Source organism: Neomonachus schauinslandi, chromosome 14 (assembly GCF_002201575.2).
Source record: "Neomonachus schauinslandi chromosome 14, ASM220157v2, whole genome shotgun sequence".
Taxonomy (NCBI): domain Eukaryota; kingdom Metazoa; phylum Chordata; class Mammalia; order Carnivora; family Phocidae; genus Neomonachus; species Neomonachus schauinslandi.
The window spans coordinates 52319837-52341337 of record NC_058416.1 but is presented as its reverse complement, the minus strand read 5'-3'; the positions used below and the strand labels follow the sequence as shown (position 1 = coordinate 52341337).

Here is a 21501-nt window from a genome sequence, read left to right as displayed (position 1 = left end):
GAAACAAATAATGCAATATATGGTAAGGCAAAAAAAAAAAAAGAAACAAATAATGCAATATATGGTAAGGCAAAAAAAAAAGAAGATAGCAGGAGGGGAAGAATGAGGGGGGAAAATTGGAGGGGGAGACGAACCATGAGAGACGATGGACTCTGAAAAACAATCTGAGGGTTCTAGAGGGGAGAGGGTGGGAGGATGTGTTAGCCTGGTGATGGGTATTAAAGAGGGCACATTCTGCATGGAGCACTGGGTGTTATGCACAAACAGTGAATCATGGAACACTACATCAAAAACTAATGCTGTAATGTATGGTGATTAACATAATAATAAAAAAACCCAAACATGCTGTATCGGAAAGTCCCTGTGATTTGGGGTCAGATAATTTTAAATTAAAATCATAGTTACATCCCTACTGGTTCTCTCATCAGATTTTGCCATATTCTCAAGTCTGTTTTCTTATTTGTAAAATAGGGATAATAACACCAACCTCTTAATATATACACATGTATTAACATCTATGAACATACATATTTTTCCATATATAGGGGCATACGTTCTAACTATCCTTAAACTCACCTTTATCTTTTCACCTAAAACTGCATAGATCATTCCATTTCAATATGTATAAAGCTATCCCTTGTTCTCTAAGATAGCCTGGATTAGCACAGCACTAACTACAAAGTAAATGTTCAATGAGTAGTTGCATGAAAGTGAATCACTGAAACGTTTACAAATAATTGAAACACGGAAATATTTAAAACATTTAAAATAATGTTTGGCCTTTATTCCATTATGTGAATATATCATAATTTATTTAACCACGTTTTTGTTTCTGATCTTTTGCTATTATAAACTATAATAAATACTTATTATTCATATTTTTTAAAAAAGTATTCTATCATTTTGTTAGCCCCTTCTAATGTCTAGTAAGTGGCTAGACTATAATCCACATGTCTTGGAACCCCCCAAGAATGCCCATAACACTGTAAATAAAAAAATGATAAAAAAAATTATAGACTAGAATTTAATTAAAAAAATTTTTCACATATACATGGAAACTGTACCTGTTGTGTTGTAGGAATGTCAATATTATGTGTCTTTAATTCATTTTGCAACTGAGCCTCTTTTAATTTTGCTTCTTCAACTTGGCCTAAAATTAAAAACAAAAACAAACAAACCTTCATCAATTTGTAATAATACCCAAAATACAGTTTTTGAAAAATATTTTCAATCTCTTGTTTTTTATCTCTTGTAATGACTAATGCTAAAGTGAAAAAATCTAAGTGACTATTTTAGAAATACAAAATGAAACTAAAAGTCTAAGATTAAGATTTGGATCTAATACACAAGAATGAGAAACAAAATCTGGTTTTAAAGGTGGTATTAAGGTTGGTTTTAAAAAACCAAAATTTGGTTTTAAGGCGGTTAAGGAAGATATCATACATATTAATACTGCAAACTCCAAGTAATCTTAGATAAATTGTTTAATCCTAATCCACATGACTACACATTACATAACTGCATAAAGTTGTGACAAGAACCAAATAAGACTTTATAAAAAGAATCTTTAGTGCTACTACTGATGTATTAGCTCATCATCCTACTTAGCTCCCATTATCCTCTAAATATCATTGACCTTGGATAAACAAAAGTGAGTACTATGAGGCAGGCAGTACATTTGTCAGTTAATGGATCAAAATTTTAACTACATATGTAATAAGCACAAAGACAAAAACCATAGCAAAAAAATCTGACAAAGAGAAAAAGATAGACCACAACCGAGCAAATGTCTTATTTTAATGGTCTACAAAATTTATTAAAAATCGCAGCAAACATTGTGCATTGACTTAAAAATAAGTTACATATTTCTATACAGTGTGTGCTGCCCTGTACACCTCCATAGTGCGACATACTGCAGATATTTTAAGTAAAATACACATAGTCCCAGGACTCAAACTAAAAATTATATTACATGTCACTTCCCCAGTAATACTGTCTTTCAATATCTTCTGCCAGAACCTGGAGCTAGATATAAACATTACTATCATGTCAAAAGCCTTAAATTTCCACAGATTGATTTCTAATAAAAAAAAATCTCAAATTTTTATTGGTAAGCAGGATATAAATTTATTTAAAGTGCTGGAATACATAAGAAGATCAAATAACAAATATAAGCAATCATTACTGCCTTACTTCCTTACACATTACTGCAGTGTTCTGCAGTTTATTTGTAGTTCAAGAAAGTAGACAATTCTCATGTCTCATGGTCTCAACCTTCTGCCTTACCATTCCCCAAAGCCTAATTTTTTATTACCTTTGAATACAAAATGACTTACACTTCATTTCATCAACAAGCTGATTACTGGCTTCAAATAAACTTCTATACATTATAATATTCTTAGATAACTGGTCCTTTTCTTTTGTAAGTGCTGCCATTTGTTGCTGCTTCTTAACATCTAAGAAAAAACATTCAGATAATTCAAACAATTCTAAAATTGTGACTTTTCTAAAACATGGCATAACATGACTAGGTAACTAATAAATACCATGTTAATGGAAAGCAAAATTTAAAAAATAACACTAACATAAGAAAAATCCTCTACTTTCCTAAAATCTTACCATTGTAAAACATAAATGGTAGGATATATGGTTCTAACGTTCTTGATAGAGCTGGTAGCTGAGGGTCAAATATAATAAAATATTCAGTACTATCCCTTCCAGGACTATTTTCTGCCAGCACTAGATTCTGTGAAAAGAAAAGAGCAGTTAGGAAAAACAAGATTTAAAATAGTCTTTGTCAATGTATAAATGTTACGTACCTCATTGTGTGTTTCCAAGTAAGTGGTAAATTTTAAAGGCAGGCATTGACTGATCCTTAAGATTCATTAACATTCATTAAAACATCAGCACCACCCAAGACACAAAACCTTTTACCTTCTGGTATTGGTCTGAAAGCCAAATGATCTTATCAATGAAGAGATGATACAAAAATTACATGTTATAGGCAATTAGCAAAAAAAAAGTATTCTTTTGGAGAAGTACTGATGGCCACTTACTATCTTGACCTGCAAAGTCTTTTGATGCCAACCTTTAAGAAGTTGAGGAAGTGTGAAACAGCTGATGCCATAAAAGTTATAAAAACAATCACAAAGACATGCCCAAAGCCCAATGCTGAGTTTAAGTTACAGCTGTTACCATGGAAGTAGACCCACTAGTCCCAGGTGACCAAACAAGAGGTCCTAAAAAGCTCGAAAGATTTTTTTAAATTGTATTTTCTTCATTAATGAACATACAAAACACTTTTACTAAAATTTGGCTTAAGACCACAGCATGTAACAAGTAAATAATGCAAATATATTTACATCCTAAATTACTTTTTTTTTTTTACATTCTTTATAGGAAACAATAGATACTAGCTGTTCTATTTTTTAGACTAGTACAATTCACAGATAGAGAAGAATTTTTAAAAATCTAAATCCATAAAACACTGAACAATTCATGACATGAAATCATAAATTACAGATAACAAATTCTTCTTTCCAAGAAATACAGACTATAAGCCCACCATTAAACCAAACTACAATCACACTTAGTTTCTCAAAGCTATTTTCAATGTATTTACATGAATATAAACACATAAAAATAAAACACTGTTCACAATTTTAAAACATACACTTTATAGTTCAGTTTGCTTTCAGAAATCAATCCAATTTGTTGATCAATGCGAGTGAATATCTAGATACCAATTTGTAAAACTTATGCATAGTATAAGTATACGGTACTATATCCTTTCACTGCTTAAAATTTTTAAACTACTACTTGTAATATAGCAAAGAAAATATCTTTCAGTATTTCTCTGGGTATTCTCTAGAATAATGAGAAATAGGACTCATTAAAAACAGTTTATTTTAATAGGTAATATCATATTTCCCTTCAAAAAGCCTGTCGATTTTTCTTCTCATCATTAGTGTGTAAGAATATCTAGTTTCCCTGATGCTGGCCAACACTTCATTATCAAGTTTTTTCCCCCATGTTTTTTAATCCCATAATGGATTAAAAGAACCAGTCATTGTTGTTTAAATTAGCATTTCCCTGATTGGTACTGAGGTCATACGTTATTGGTCCTTTATACTTTCTCTTCCATTAACTGCCTGCTCATATTCTTTTTTATTTTATGTTTTACTTTAAAAATTACTTTTTTTTTTTACACTTATTTTTCTACTAGATTGTCTTTTTTCTGATTTGCAGGAAGTTCTTTAGGAGATTTAAAAATATGTTTAATGTACCTAACCTAATACTGGTGTGTGTGCATAACAATATTTCTACACAATTTAATTAAACATTTTTTTATTGTATGGTCAGATAATTAATCTCTCTATATACCCACCATTCAGGGTCAATAATTATCAATATACTGCCATTATTTTAATTGTTTAAGATATGATTATAATAAAGTTTTAACTTTTTATGTAAAAATAAAATCTTTTCCTTTATGTCTTGTTTAAGAAGGCCTTTCCTATTTCAAAGTTTTTCTGATGTATAGCTTATCAAGGAGAAACAAAAGAAATGAAGAGAACCGAAGAATCCATAACTGGATCCAAGCACAAATGGGAATTTGGAATATAAGAAATGAACAAATACATAGCAGAAGACTGAGACACCTCTTTCAGAAATGTCCAGATCTAAGTGAGCAAATAATATAGAGAATCTGAAAATAGTTAACAAACTTGAACAATAAGCTTAGATTATGACTTCGAGAAAACAGTACACATTCTTTTCAAGTAAACATGGAACATTTACAAATAACTGGTTATGCTCTGAGCCAGTATTTCCTAAATGTTCATATTGATGAGAATTACCTGCTCGTTAGAGTCCAGAGCCCTACCCTAGACTTACTGAATCAATGTACGAGTCAGAAGCCAAGGAGGACTCTGCAGTTTTCTGCTTATTCAGTGTGGTATTAGGAACCTCTAGTGGAAATTCATATGTATGACACGAACATGCAAGGAAACAGCTTAAGTCACCATCTTAACCTCATAAATGTGTACAGCTGGGATAGCAATTTCAAATGCCTACAAGGGGCTGGGGTGGGGGAGTGTCAAGGAAACAGGACAAAGGTAGGGTGGGCTAGGTGTATTCTTCCAACACAAACTTACTTTGCACGTTCAACATGTCTTCCCCCTTTGTCTTTCAACATGTGGCTTTCATTACCTAATTTTTGTTAGGGTACAAGAAAATTTCACTTTACTCCCTACTATAATAAAAATGAAAGAACAAGTGTGAATACAAATAACAAATGACACCTGCCCTCAATGTCAAGAGATGAAAAGAAGTGACATGAATACAAATGACTGGAAAATCCTTCTGCCCTAAGAGAATCATGGCCCAGTACTGCCAGGTCTTTAGAATTCTCCCAATAAATCAGATATGCAGACTGTTATGTAAAAACTCTAGAACTTTAAATATTGGAAACTAAGTGAGATAAAAATGCTGCGGGGTGGAGGGATGGGGTAACTGGGTGATGGACATTGGGGAGGGAATGTGTTGTAATGAGCACCAGGTATAAGACCTGTACCCCTGAAAAAAATAGTACATTATATGTGAATTAATTGAATTTAACTTAAAAAAAGAAAATGCTGTAAGGGTGCCTGGGTGGCTCACTCAGTAGGGCGTCCGACTCTTGGTTTCAGCTTAGGTCATGATTTCCGGGTCCTGGGATCGAGCACCTTGTGGGGCTCTATACTCAGAGGGGAGTCTGAGGATTCTCTCTCTCGCTCTCCCCCTTGCCTCTGCCCCTCCCCATGCTCTCTCTCTCTAGAATAAATCTTAAAAAAGGCAGGGGGCGTCTGGGTGGCTCAGTCGGTTAAGCATCTGCCTTCGGCTCAGGTCATGATCCCAGGGTCCTGTGATCAAGCCCCACGTCTGGCTCTCTGCTCAGCGGGGAGTCTGCTTCTCCCTCTCCCTCTGCCTGCTGCTCCCCCTGCTTGTGCTCGCTCTCTCTACCAAATAAATAAATAAAATCTTAAAAAAAAAAAAAAAAAAACCGATAGAAATGCTGTAACAGTCTGTCACTGACAGACCAACCAATACATCTACTGTAAGCCAGGTGCAAGCTGCCAGGATCCCCAACTGTAAGCTTAATGTTATTAAAACAATGCAGTATTAGCACTGGTTTAGATATGAACAATGACAACAATAAAAAAATACAAGAAAGGTGACATTTCAAAGTTACAGGTGTAGGAAGAATTATTCAATAAATGATATCAAGAAATTAAGTTAATGAATTTGAAAAAAATGCAAAAATAAAATCCAGACAAATCAAAGATTAAAGGCATAAGAATACTACGGCAAGAACTGTGAATATAATCCTTCCTCCACTCCAGTATAAACAAAGATAAAATCTAAAAGACAAACTCAGGAAAATGTACTTATATACAAAAAAGCATGAATATCTCTAATATAAAATTAAGAAAATGATGAACATTCCAAAAGAAAAAGCATGAAGGGACAACCCTAAAAAGATCGAGAATGAGAAAAATGTTCAACCTTACTAGTAACAAAGTATTTTTTGAAATACAGGCAACTTGGGTTAGAATTCCAAAAACCATTCATGTTTAGGGTTGGTAATATTATGATAGACACACACATTTCTGATGGGAATATAAACTGGACAGCAATTGGCAAGAGCTAACTACCAGAAGACTTAAAATGAACATACCCTGCCACCAATTCTACTTCTAGTAATTTCTTAAGGAAACAATCAGACATATGCAAAAGGATACACACAGAAGAAACCTGATCAAAAGCACTGTTGATAACAACAAGCTTTGGAAAGAAACTAAATTTCCACTTAGGACTGATCAAATAAATTATCATCAATACAATGATGTAGAATTATATGTACTGATGAAGATATCAAAGTGTACTAAATAAAATTTTTATAAAAGCAGAGTTCTACTATATTAATGAAATTTTATACACCACCCATGTATATAAATCATACACACACAGGGTATCTGTGCAGTATTCGTGTATATACAGAAAAGTCCAGGGGATAAGTAACTAAATTGCTAATCATCATCATCTCTGAACGGTGATAAACTATTGTTTTTTAAGTGTTTGCATTGTGTATTTTTTATACAAGTAAAAATATTTCCATTTTGGAAAAAAAAGAGTAACAAAGATAAGCTGCTTTGCTAAATTTTTCTATTTATGTATACATTTTACCTGGGCTATGTTATATTCTGTTTCCACAGAATGGTAACTTTTAAATATATGAATACATGAATATATTATCACTGAAGCTAAAAATCATTACAGAGCGAACAGTCATCCACAAGGAAAAAGAAGTTCTTGCTCAGAGTAATAATAATCCTGGGGGTTTAATTTGTAATAGCTTACAGCAAAATCACAAAATATTTCCACTCACTTTCTAATTTAATATTATACCTAGAACATTTTCATAGTTACACATACAAAAGAACAGGTATTATAACACTGTGGTTTATACTATTAAATACAGTAATACTATCTACCAGAAGACATAAAAATTACCGTAATTTCAGCTGAACCTTTCAGAAAGGGAAATTCGAGTGTTCTCACTTTCCCAATAAAGAGTGGTGTATCCGTATCTTCCTCATTAGAACCTTTAATGGTAGCTACTACAGTGCCAACCAAATCAATTCCAGTCTGATTGTTGTAGTCATCCTTCAAGTAAACAATAAAAAAAACTAATCAGAAGAACTGGTAAGAAGATTAAACCCAGAAAAGGACATGATCATATCAGAAAATATGAGATAAGCCCTAAATATTAAATTATCCTGATCCTTCTTACTCCCAAGCACAGAATTCAGTTCTCAGATTAAGAGCCCCACAGGCAGGAAGTAATCCCAGAAACTACAAAAGAACCAGAGGCTTCCATCTAATATAATGGCTTATAACTTTCTGTATCAAAAGGATTCCCATTTTAAAATTTCACCTTGTTATGTACTTTTAGCATCTATTGATCTGGGGGAAGAGAAGAATGATTCACTTGTCTAAAACAGAAAAAAACCAAAAACCAAAAAACAGAAAACTGAAAGAAGTATCCCACCATGACAATTTTCCATAAAGGTGAAGTCTCACTACTGTGTTTTGCATGTTTTTGTTAATATTCTTGGCAGCTTTATTGCTGCTTACTCTCCCAGTTATCAGAAGCTTTGAGGAGCTCACTATGATCAATCATCAGAGCAGTCCTCTTAAAAATAATTACTTCCTTCTTTCTCATCAGTGAAATGGACACTGAAGAATCAATTTACCTCACACAAATTCATAATACATACTGGATACAGAGCATTAAAAAAAGGTATGTAATAAGAAAGGTAGGCAAATTTCTGCATTTTTGAGTCAGTTCTACTTGGTATACCTGGATATATTGTATGTATACATTCTCTATTTGTATTAAAGTACAAAGGTGTTTATGAACATTTCATTCATCCACACAAATTTTCCCTATAACCTTAAACTGAATAATTAAGATCTGACTCTATTAACTATTTTGCACACTAAAACTAGAAATAATTTTGGTTACTCTTCACAATTTTGGAAGTAAATAAACATTACCGTAATAGTAAGATGTAAATCTTTGACCAAGGTCCTACTGGCAACTGAGCGAACATTTGAAACAGCTGGTGTAGCTGGCTGAATTTTAGGAACTAACTTCACAGGTTGGTTAGGTACAACATCAACTATAACCTTACAAAACAAAAACAGCATTGTGATTAACAATATATTGATAGTTCAGTATTTAAGAGTAAGACAAGAAATAATGCTAGCATATACTAAATAAAATGCAATCTTACTTTCTGAAATAGATTTCCATTAATCTCCTAAAACTAATCAACTTACTTTTGAAAATTAAAAAAAAAAGGTTTATCAGAGATAAATTTTTGAATGTTAACAGCCATCTATGAACAAATTTAAGGGTTTTAAAAATACAGGTAATTTTTGGGGCACCTGGGTGGCTCAGTTGGTTAAACGTCTGCCTTCAGCTCAGGTCATGATCCCAGGCTCCTGGGATCGAGCCCTGCATCGGACTCCCTGCTCAGCCTGCCTTCGGCTCAGGTCATGATCCCAGGGTCCTGGGATCGAGCCCCACATCAGGCTCCCTGCTCAGCGGGAAGCCTGCTTCTCCCTCTCCTGCTCCCCCTGCTTGTGTTCCCTCTCTCACTGTCTCTCTGTCAAATAAATAAATAAAATCTTAAAAAAAAAATACAGGTAATTTTTAAAAATTTAGTACACTAACCTATTGAATGGCGATGATGTATATCAAAACTACCTTAAACTTCATTATCCAAAATATTATTAATTGAAAAATTTTCGTGTATGGTTGATAGCAGCAACCTTACCATGATATAAAAATGCTTACTGGATTCTTCGAAATAAAGAGAAATGGGAAAAGTAACTTCTGCATCAGGTCATATTAATCAACATATTTTAAATATATTCTAATATTCCCGAAAATTATATTATTTATATTTTTATTATCAATTGCATCCAAAAATCCACTTTTAAACAAAACCATTTCATTCCTATACTAAGCAAGAAAATGTAACGCTAACTATGGTATATAAAAAGAGTAAGCAAACCTGTTCACTGTTAAGAATATTTGCTTTATCCATCATAAACCCAAACTGGATACAATATGTTCCCACTTTGTTAGGAATTGCTTTATCCCTATGTTAAAAAGAAAGAGATAAGATTACTGACAAAGTTTAAATAAAGGAGGAAGGAATTCAAATCATCAACATTTCTGTTCTTTCCACAAAAGGTAAACAAATAAATAAATAATTACTATTACTACATTTGCCTTCATTCAACAAATATTTCCTGTAATACCAGGCTTTATCTCGGGTCCCAAGGGAGAAACAACTTAGCTTTGAATCATCCCAATCTCTGAATCTGGACTGAAATGAAAACAGACTGCTACTGGCCCAGATAATGGAAACAAATGTAAACCTGACCTGGAGAAGGAATATACCTTAGACTTCAAATTATTTCCATAAATATTCATAAATAAAAAGTATGGTAAACAACAAGAAACAGGTATATAAAGAGGCAAGAGAACTAAAATGAAAACCAACAGAAACAAGAGCCCATTGAAACAGACCAGGAGGAACTTGAGAGAGTCTGGTTACTGCTTCTTAGGATAAAGACAAGATTGAGAATTCCAACAGAACCGGACCTTAAAAAACAAAACAACACTAAAAATACCAAATAGAAATTGATAATTGAAAGATGGATTTAAAAGCAAATTGGGTACACTGAATAGATATTAGTTAATGAACGAAGTTTAGAAGAAAATTTCTAGAATGAAGAAAGACAAAAAAGAATGGCAAATAGAGAAAAGAGGATGAGACACAGAGAATTGTAAGGACTAGTGTGCCAGAAAAAGAAGAGGGAAAGAATAAGCAGAAGCCATATTTGATGAAATAATGGTTAATTGTTCAAACCCAAACAAAGACCATAAAATCAAAGCCTATGAAAACTAAGAAGAAAAAATAAAAAGAAATCCATGAATAGGCACATCACAGTAAAACTGTTGAAAACAAACTCAAAACAACCAAAGAAGAGTGGAAATAATGACTTTTCAAGGAACAATAAGGCTGGGGTGCCTCGGTGGTACAGGTGGTTAAGGGTTCAACTAATGGTTTTGGCTCAGGTTGTGATCTCAGGGTGTTCAGATCAAGCCCCGCATCTGCTTAAGACTCCCTCTCCCTCTACCCCTTCCCGGACCCACGCACGCGCACTCTGTCTCAAAAAAAAAAACAAGGCTGGCAGCTAACTTCTCAACATAAATGATAGGATAGTGAAGGTTGGCTTGAAAGTACTGCATGAAAGAAACTGCCAATATAAAATATCATTTTCAAGAAAAATACTCTTCTAGTATGAAGGTGGAATAAATATATTTTCAGGTAAAAACTAGATAATTCATCAGCAGCAGATGTACACTAGAGGAAATACTAAAGGAACTTCCTCAGATGGAAAATGATACCACATGGAAAACCTGAGTTGAAGATTAACAGAAGGAATGAGTTAGTAAATCTAAATGAACACTAATTATATGAAATAATAATGGATTAATAGGTTTAACATACACAACAACAAAGGTATCTAAGTGGCAAGAGGGAAAGTGATGTTTAAGTGTCCTAAGATTCATGCACTGACCAAGGAGAGAGTAAAAAATGCAGTGTCATCACACATTGGTATAGTATGTCAACTATGCATGTTATAATCTCTCAAAAAACCACTTAGAGAATAATAAGACTGTATTAACTACCAAGTTAATGAGTAAAACATGATAACTAAAAGCAATAAATTCAAAAGATAAAGGAACAAAGAACAGTAGGATCAAATAAACTGTAAGAGTAAAAAACAAGTGCTTTGGTAATTATTTGTACGATCTGAATTTTTCAACTAAAAGATTATTAAAAAAAACAATTAGAGGGACACCTGGGTGGCTCAGTCGGTTGAGCGTCTGCCTTTGGCTCGGGTCGTGATCCCAGGGTCCTGGGATCAAGTCCCGGGTCAGGCTCCCTGCTTAGCAGGGAGTCTGCTTCTCCCTCTGCCTGCAGCTTCCCCTGCTTGTGAGCCTCACTCTCTCTGACAAATAAATAAAACCTTAAAAAAAAAAAAAAAAAGCCACTATATGCAGCCATCAAAAAAAATGAAATCTTGCCATTTGCAATGACGTGGATGGAACTGGAGGGTATTATGCTGAGCGAAGTAAGTCAATCAGAGAAAGACATGTATCATATGACCTCACTGATATGAGGAATTCTCAATCTCAGGAAACAAACTGAGGGTTGCTGGAGTGGTAAGGGGTGGGAAGGATGGGGTGGCTGGGTGATAGACATTGGGGAGGGTATGTGCTATGGTTGCACTTAATTCTGATCAATTTCAGCTCTTAGCACAGCAGTAGCTACTCATTCCCCACCTTCCAGACACATGGCAAGCAGATGTATGTCCCTGGAGCAGTGTTTACTATAGGAAGCAGGGTGGGCAAAAAGGACCCTATCCTCCAAATACTGGGGATCCATGCTCTGATTGCTGCTTCTGATCAGAGAGGAGCAAACACAAAATGCAGAGAGCCATTGTTCCTGCACCAGTCCCCATTGCTGCAACCCTCATCCTCCAGCTGAAGTAACTGAGGACTTATAGGGCCAGCATTCTTTCCTTCCCCTCTTCCTTTCTAGAAACCAGACTTTAGGGGTGCCGGGGTGGCTCAGTCCATTAAGCGTCTGCCTTCAGCTCAGGTCACGATCCCAGGGTCCTGGGACTGAGCCCTGCATCGGGCTCCCTGCTTGGCGGGAAGCCTGCTTCTCCCTTTCCCACTCCCCTCTGCTTGTGCTCCCTCTCTTACTGTGTCTCTCTCTGTCAAATAAATAAATAAAATCTTAAAAAAAAAAAAAAGAAACCAGATATTAAAGGACATTACTAAACAACCACATATATAGGTAAAACTAGAAAAGTGACCACGCATGCCCAGAGAAAAGGTCAGAAAAGACATGAGAAAACCTTAAGTTTACACCTAAGGCTGATCCATGACAAACAGCCTATAACAAAAAAATAATAAATAAATAAAATTAAATCTAGCAAACCCTGGATAAGGCAGAGAATCTGAATTCCAGAGCTACCACATTATTAGATTCCAATGTCTAGTTTTTAACAAAAAAACCACAAGACAAACAGGAAGTATCAGCCATTCAAAGTAAAAAAATAAGTCAACCAAAATTGTTCTTGAAAAACACCTGATGGCAAATATACTAGACAAGGACTTAAAAAAACACCTGTCTTAGTGGTGCCTGGATGGCTCAGTGGGTTAAGCTTCTGACTCTTGATTTCAGCTCAGGTCATGATCTCAGTGTTTTGAGCGTGGAGCCTGCTTAAGATTCTCTCTCTCCCTCTCCTTCTGCTCCTAACCCCCAACTCAAGCACTCTCTCTCTCTCTCTCAAAACAATAACAAAACAACAACAATAAATACCTATCTTAAAGATGCTCAAAGAACTGAAGGAAGATGTGGAGAAAATAAAAGTGATGTAGAAAAAAAAATGGAAATATCAATAAAGAAACAGAAAACCTAAAAAGAAACCAGAAACAAGTTTTGGAGCTGAAAAATACAATAACTTAAGTGACAATTTCAGTACCGGTATTCAAAGGCAGATTTGAGCAGGAAGAAGAAAGAATTAGTGAATTTGAAGATAATGGATATTACAGTCTGAGGAACAGAAAGGAAAAAGGACTGAATAAAAGTCAACAGAACCTCAGGGACCTTTGGGACACTAGCAAGTGTTCCCTCTCACCAGGGGAGGAGAGTATATTTGAAGAATGGCTGGAAATTTCCCAAGTTTGATGAAAGACATGACTATAAATATTGAAGAGGCTCAACAGATTCCAAGTAAAATAAATTCAAAGACACACACACCAACACACATTATTATCAAACTTTCAAAAGCCAAAGACAAAGAGAAATTATGGAGAGCACTGAGAGAGAACTTAATCATTACATACAAGGGGTTCTCCGGAAGCTGATCAGATTTCTTGTCAGAAAGTCTGGAGGCCAGAGGCAATGGACCATGTAGTCAAAATGCTTTAAAATATGTATGTATACCCTCAGCCAAGAATCCTATAGCCAGCAAAACTGTCCTTCAAAAGTGAGAAGGAAATTAAGACATTTTCAGATAAACAAAAGCTAAGGGAACTCATTACCACTAGACCTGGCCTGTAAGAAATGTTCAAGGAAATACTACAAAATAAGATGAAAGAACAGACAATAACTTGAAACCACATGGAGAAACAAAGATCTCAATAAAGGTTAATACACAGGCAATCATAAGTGCTAGTATTATTGTAACAATGTTTATAACTGCACTTTTTGTTTTCTACATGATTTAAGAGACTAATATATTTGAAGAAACAAAACTTAGTCTAAAAGTTAAAAGGACATTTCTCATTTAAAAATAAATGAAAGAAAAATTGGACGTAGTTTTATTCATAAGCCAATTTTCATATTTCAAAGTAGAGGTCCAGAATGCAGAAGCAAGAATTCAAATTAAAGTAACATAGTTAAAAAACCATAAAAAAACTAGTTCAATCTGTTTTACTTCATAACATTTAAGTTTTGAACTACAGAAATCGCCTATATAACAACATAATTATAAAGTGCTCTGACAACATAATGTAATTATTTTCGGATGGCTTTCCTAGTTTGAAAGCTAATATAACTATCACAACAGTCTTTCCCCAAACCATTTTATAAAGCTTACAAATAAAATACACATTTTCTCAAAATACTTCCTGAGAAAAATTAAGAGATATGAATATTTTCTTTTCAGTCATAAATTACTTTCCCCAAGTTGAGGAGACAAACACCATCAAGGCTGAAATCACTTTGTAACAAATCATGCATAAAAATATCAAATGATTTGGGAAATACCTGAAGTAGAAGCAGCCATCTTCCTTGTCATTATCTTTTATTTTATTACAACTAAATGTTTCTGCCTAGAAAGGGAAGTAGGGGAGAAGGTGGGGAGGGAGAAATCACATTTAACATAGTATATTCAGGATGAAACCTTATATTACCTTCACCAAATGCAAATACAGATCACATCTGGATTTACAAATACATACATATACACTTACATGTATATACCTTTACAATACATTTTAAGATTCAATAGTGTGATTAGTCATGAAGACATACCATTATTAAAGGGCACACAATAGATCTCAATGGTGGCGACATAGTTTTAAGGTAATAGCAGCCTGATGAGACAGTATAAATTTAGGAAGCTGGTTTCCTAAACACATAATTAAAATGAATCATAAATCCTGAAAGGCATTGTTAAATTAAGACACTGATATGTTTTAGTTTCCAATTTGAGATTTTAGATCTACACTGTCCAGCATGGTAGTGAATAGCTCCATGTGGCTACTGGGCACTTGAAATATATCTGGTTAAAAAGAGACGTGGTACAAGCATAAAATACACAGGAAATTTCGAAGAATTGGTAACATAAAATCTCAAAAATGAGATTTTACGTTCTTTTATGTGTTTAATTTATTTAATAAATTTTAAGTACTGAATACATGCTGAAATGGTAATTTGATGTTAAATTAAAATTAATTGTACTTTTTACATTTTTAATGTAGCTACTAGAAAAATATAAATATTATGTGTGACTTGTATTATATTTCTATTGGACTGTGCTGCTTTAGACCCTCAAAATGTTCTCACCACTCTACCCTCACTTCTCTATCCTGTAAGTATATCAATCATATCTCTTTACTATCTCATTTTCTGTATTATCTCTTAGTGGTATTCAACAGCTTTTTGCCCTGTGCCACTGTCCTTTAGATAATTTTAAAGTGTAAAATATCTTAAAAGTTTAAGAAATATCACAAGATCGGCTATTCTTTTTCAAAGGCATCAACACTTAATATTGAGATATATTCTATTTTTAAAATCTCAAGTGATGAAGTGGGCTAATGTCTAGTTCTCCAGCATATACACAGTGCATTTTTACATTAAGTTACATTTAATTTTAAGTTAAATGTAAGAGCTGCTTTTAACTTCTACAATGCTTTCCAGAACTCACATTTGCTGGTGGTCGGTTCCCACTGTTAGACAGCTGCCACATTTTCATGGAAATACGTGCTGGATTAATATTTTTAATGATACTGTCATCTTCAGAAATAACAGTAATCATAAAATCTGTCATGGTGAATATTAAAAAATTATTTTCTAGTTCACTTAATAGATTTGGTTAAATAATTCTAGGTCTTAAAAGTACATCTTGTTTAAATATTAATAATGAGATTCTGAAGACAACAAAACCATTCGGTAATCAGCATTCCCCAATAATCTGTCTATAAAAACGTACTAATCATGACAGACAACTCTCTTTAGTGCTAAATCTCCTCCAGAAATCTAACACATACAACTTTGCTATTATTAGTCCCTTGTCTTATTTTCACAGTCTGCAATGCTAAAAGTTCTACTAGGCAAGACCAAAAGGTTAGACTGTGGATACTCAGCAACCTAGAGTTAAGGCAACTGGTCATAAATCCTTATGCTTTATGTATTCCGAGAATACAGTGTTTATTTTCTCTTGATTTTCAATAGCATACAGTAGCTAAATTATTATTACATATAGTATTTCCCTTATGTTTATCATTCATTTGGCATCCATATGATGGATATAATTTTGTAATCACAGGAAATAGGTCTTATCTTCCAAAACATTTAAAATTATGAGTATAAAGGCTATGTATATATTTAACTTATTAAAAATGATTTTCTAATCTAAATTTTTTGGTCTGCTTGTTTCTATTGCTTATAACTACATATAGGAATGCATCCACTTAGGAAAACAGAGGTCTTCAAGAAAATTACCTGTAATAAATACCATTTCCTATTGACTTGGCACCTGCCGCATTCCACTGAAATTATTTGCTTACTTAAGTGTCTCCTGCATGAGACAGAACTCAATGGAAATTGTCATATATATTACTGGAACGAAGAGCCCAATATAGTGCCTGGACATAGGTATTTAGGAAACTTTTTTTGTTCTGAAAGATCTTTAATCATAAATTCTGATGTGTATTTTCATCCCAATTAAGTTAAGCAATCCTGGTTCTATTTGGTTGAAGATGACATTACAACCTATTTAGTAGAGCCCACATAGTTCTTGCCATTTAGCAGTTCATGTTTCTTTTTCAGAACTTCACAATCCAGTGAATGAACAATCACAAACTCAATTACAACAGGCTCTCAGTCTATGAAGAAACTTTCAGTTCATTCTTGACCATTAAGGGAATGTAGGGACACAGAGATGAAAGAAGACAAAGCTAAGCCAAATGTACTTTCTTTGCCATTTAAAAAGACTATTGCAGGTTTGCTTTTATATCATGCTAAACATCTAGGATAAATAATTTATTCCATTAATGTAAAAAGAAAATTATCATTACAAATTTATTTGAAATTTGTGACTTACTCACCAGTGAAAATACCCCCTGCTAAAAAGGAAGCATCTTTGTCATATTTAACATTGAGACGAATAGGTTTTTCAGGGTCTGGAAGAATCATTAACTTAATTATAGGTCCTTCTATGATATTCTTGTTATAGATGGCTCTAACCTGCATCATATGTTCTCCTCTAACAAGGGGGGGAAAAAAGAGACAAAGGGTTCAAATTACATTGTTATAACTTAAAAATTCTGAGACAGTTTATACAAAGCTTAGCTCATTTAAAAAACATCTCTACTCCTGTTTAGTTACATCTTCTAACACTAAATAGAAGGCTAATTATTACTCTTAACTTCAGCAAGGAATAAGAAAAACCAATCTCTATAATACTAATAACTATCAAATTTTTGGTTCTTACCTAGGGGCATAAACACTGAACACTCCCAAATTAGCCCTGCCCCTTTCATCTGTTTTATGCTGTTGGTTTGAAGGAGTGAGCTAAAAACAAAACAAAACAGTTAATTAGAAAATTCTGGAGATCAAATTCTTTTCCTCTATTACAATGTTTTCTTCATTACTACTTTAAAAATATTTGCACACACTTTTAAAATCTTTAATTTCCTAATCTGAACATTAGTAGAAATAATGTGATATGTAATTACATAACCCAAAGGACAATCATCACTCTTCATCAATTAAACTATAATTTAGTGTATTTCAGTTATTAAGTTGCAGAATTCAATATTCACTGTTTCAATAACACTGATATTTCAAGTGAAGTTTGCTTATACAAACACTGAAGGTATATTCTAAAACTGGGGATTTGTGGGGAATGGCACAGGTGAAATAAACATAAATATATATTTAAGTCAAGGCATCGTAATACCACATCCATTATTATTTCATCTTTCTCTTTAAGTTTACTCAGATGTGCTCCTTATATCTCTGTTGCAGTATGGCCCTCTTAGAGATAACTAAGCTCACTTTCAAATGACTAAGAATCAGTGGTACTAATCATTGGTTAGAAGAATCTCTCAGTCTTCTACAAATGCTTCTCTAGAAACTAGAATAATATTATTTGTGGTAGAAAATAATCAGTTTAACTCTTCTAGAAGCAAACAATAAGAAAAGTGAATTTGTAAACTGTTGTAGCAGAGTATCAGACTCTTTCCTAAGCCCTAATTCCCATTTCTGCTTAACAGAGCCTAAAAATTAGGTAATTACGGTACTTGCAAACAAAGCAATAGGCAAAAATGAGGAGTAATCAAAATGACAGAATAAAATCTTGTATTTGTACCTGTCCCATTTACCCTCTGATCCACTATCTCTCAACCCATCTTTTTCAAAGTATTTCTTCCATCTGGGTCATAAATTCTTGTTACTAAGCCAGAGAAGCAAGGCTTCTATTCTATTTCAGGTTGTATAGCAAGCAGTATCATAGTCTTTTTTTTAACAGGCTTTAATACCTTTGACCCTGATTACTTTACTACGAAAACAAGCCCATGTGGATCACAAGCCATTCTTGGCACTTTAATCTCCCATATGACATTAAGATCAACTTGTCAGGTCCTGGAAATCCCTGTTAGAATTCTTATTGAACTAACAGATTAATTTTAAGAGAACTGTGTATTTACAAAATATCAACTATTTTCATCCACTAAAATTATAAAATGTTTGTAGAGGGATATTTATGCCTAGCTGAATATAACCCTAGGAATTCTGTGTTACCTGGTAACAACCTGACTGGGACAAATTAATTTCCTTCAACAGGAGGAACTGTGTCAAAATACAACTTTGCAGTGGGCAGCTTCCCCCATTTCCCCTCACAGGAAGGCCCTCCAACTCTGTACGAGGCACCCAAAGTCCCCACCAGAACCTAAACAGCTGGCTATCCCAGTGCTCCTGTAAACAAGTAGTACCTAATCTTGGACTTCTTGGTATCAAGCACTGTTTGCCCCCAATGTGATAAGGCCATATTCATGCTTTCCCCATACCCTAGAATACAACTCAGTATAAGTCTAGTGGCTATGCCCAGGCCCTGGTAGATCTCCATAAGGTACGCAGAGGACAGGTACTCACAGGACTCTTTTTGATTACCCTTAGCTTGTAAGTTTCCCAAATAATACCTGTTCCTTAACCCATACTGCAGGTCATTATATTTGCCTTTACTCACCTTCTCGGTGTTATCTATTCATCCTAACCTGAAATCCAAATATTATTAGTATTGTATAAAAACCACTCAATCATAATTGTAAATTGTTGAATCTTGTTACACTGCTTGCAAGATACAAACTTTACTTCCTCAAAATAATTATGAAAAATAGACTATATTTTTAAAAATATGACTTCTAACATTACCATGACAATGAAACTCAAAATTTTAAGTAGATGAAAATTATGTAAAGGACATTTAAAACTTACCTTTAAATTGTTAGCTTTCATGAGACTTATCTTAACCTGTGATACAGGTGCTGGATTATCCCACTGATCACAAAGTTGAACAATGAGAGGATTCTGTAGTTCTCTTCCATTAATCACTGGAATGGACTAAAATAGATAAAAATATTTTAAGAAGCAATAAAACAAACATGCCTAACAATGTAATTACTACTTGTATACTTACTAAATGATTTACTTAATTTATCTCTGTTCTAGTAAAAAATGTTTTTTTTTTTTTTAAGGTTTTATTTATTTATTAGAGCGAGAGAGAGAGAGCACAAGCAGGGGGAACGGCAGGCAGAGGGAGAAGCAGGCTCCCCGCTGAGCAGGGAGCCCGATGCAGGACTCGATCACAGGACCATGGGATCATGACCTGAGCCGAAGGCAGATGCTTAACGACTGAGCCACCCAGGCATCCCAAAAATGGATCCTTTCATCAATTAAAATAAACTTTTGAAAGTCAATTATATTGTTACAAGTGATCATCTTCTTATAGAAATTATTAACAATATAATAAAGGGGGGGGAAAGCATTTGACATTACTAGCTTCTAACACATTCCTAAAAGTTATATATCAGAATAACTTCGATGGAAGTAAAAGCTTATCTGAGGTTCTCAGATATAGTATTGGCTGTTTATAGTTTAGCTCCTCTGTCAATTGTCAGCACTCTGCCACTCTCCATGAAGCAGTAATGCACAGCTTTCTAGTGCTTCTTAAACCAGACTAGTAGCAGATAATCTACACTGTCTAGTTGGTTTAAAACACCTCTTGCTTTTTCCCTCCTTTATGTAAGGCTTGTGTAATTCTGGGAATTGGCCTGTTGACCTATTAATACTGAACATATCAAAGGAAACACATTGTCTAGCAAGTAACCTGATAAAGTTCCAATCTAATGTGTCAGATTTTAAAAGTTAAAAAAAAAAAAAGAAAAGAAGATGGGAGAGAATGGATGAGCAATAACGTAAAGCTGATTTATCATCTCTCTCCTATGAATAATGTTCCCTCTGCTTCCTCCAACCCCCACTTTACTGAAGGTAGTTGGTTATCAATAATAATGTTAGGAGGGGCGCCTGGGTGGCTCAGTCGTTAAGCGTCTGCCTTCGGCTCAGGTCATGATCTCAGGGTCCTGGGATCGAGCCCCACATCGGCCTCCCTGCTCAGTGGGAAGCCTGCTTCTCCCTCTCCCAACCCCCCTCTTGTGTTCCCTCTCTCGCTGTGCCTCTGTCAAATAAATAAATAAAATCTTAAAAAAAAAAAAATAATAATGTTAGGAAGTTGCCAAGAGTGGGAAAAAAATTAATAATGTGTTTCAGACAGGACTTAATTTTTTAAAAAAAATATCCTTGAGACTAGTTTGGTTAAAATGCTTGGCCATCACAAAGTTTACAGGTGATGCCTATATTGCGTCTGCCAAAGTTTATTAAAAGCCTGAATTTAAAAAACTGATGACAGTTTCCAAATGCAAACTTTATTGTTTGTAGTTTTTTGTTTATTGCATTGCACTTTATTTCTAATCACATTAACTGTCTACCCATCAAAAAGTAACTACTTTTAAAGAATATTCTTTAATAAATAACCTGTAGCCTAAGCTCTTATAAAATTATCTCGGAAAAAGTGGAAAGAGTATCCAAAATCAAATGTTTATAAATACGAATCTGCCCTCTGCCAGGGCATTACATTAGTACTTGCATGTAATTTAATGTTTCAGGATTTGTTTCTTCATTTATAAAATAAGAATGATAATAATACATCATGTTAAGATTAAATGAGAATAGATGCGTATGTTAATGTAACATTTACATATTTTTTTCTATTTATCAGTTAGGTATTAAATCAGTTCCCCTTTTCCACTTCAGATTCTGTTAGGGGGAAGGTCGGTCAAGAATTAATTAGGAAATTTTAGGAATATTAGATATTCAATTATTACTTTTACAGCCTTATCTACATATAATGATATCTCTAACAGAATGAGAAATCAGTTTGTTTTAACAACTTCTGGATTTCTATGGTATCTACAAATTAATCTTCTAAGAAATTTGAGTTAAGCTATCATTT

The 21501-nt window shown here is 34.0% G+C and overlaps 1 protein-coding gene across 1 annotated transcript in view; it reads right to left on the bottom strand.

Annotated features, from left to right (window-relative positions):
• The window catches only part of SMCHD1 (structural maintenance of chromosomes flexible hinge domain containing 1), a 145621-nt gene that overhangs the window by 43627 nt on the left and 80493 nt on the right, over positions 1–21501 (bottom strand). The window contains exons 30-40 of the mRNA XM_021686043.1: positions 19428–19553; positions 17425–17504; positions 17039–17196; positions 15637–15752; positions 14475–14539; positions 9627–9714; positions 8602–8733; positions 7555–7707; positions 2620–2746; positions 2337–2456; positions 1065–1150 (exon numbers count right to left, since the gene is read on the bottom strand). Of these exons, the coding sequence (XP_021541718.1) occupies positions 1065–1150; positions 2337–2456; positions 2620–2746; positions 7555–7707; positions 8602–8733; positions 9627–9714; positions 14475–14539; positions 15637–15752; positions 17039–17196; positions 17425–17504; positions 19428–19553 (1251 nt within the window). The remainder of the gene's footprint in view (positions 1–1064; positions 1151–2336; positions 2457–2619; positions 2747–7554; positions 7708–8601; positions 8734–9626; positions 9715–14474; positions 14540–15636; positions 15753–17038; positions 17197–17424; positions 17505–19427; positions 19554–21501) is intronic.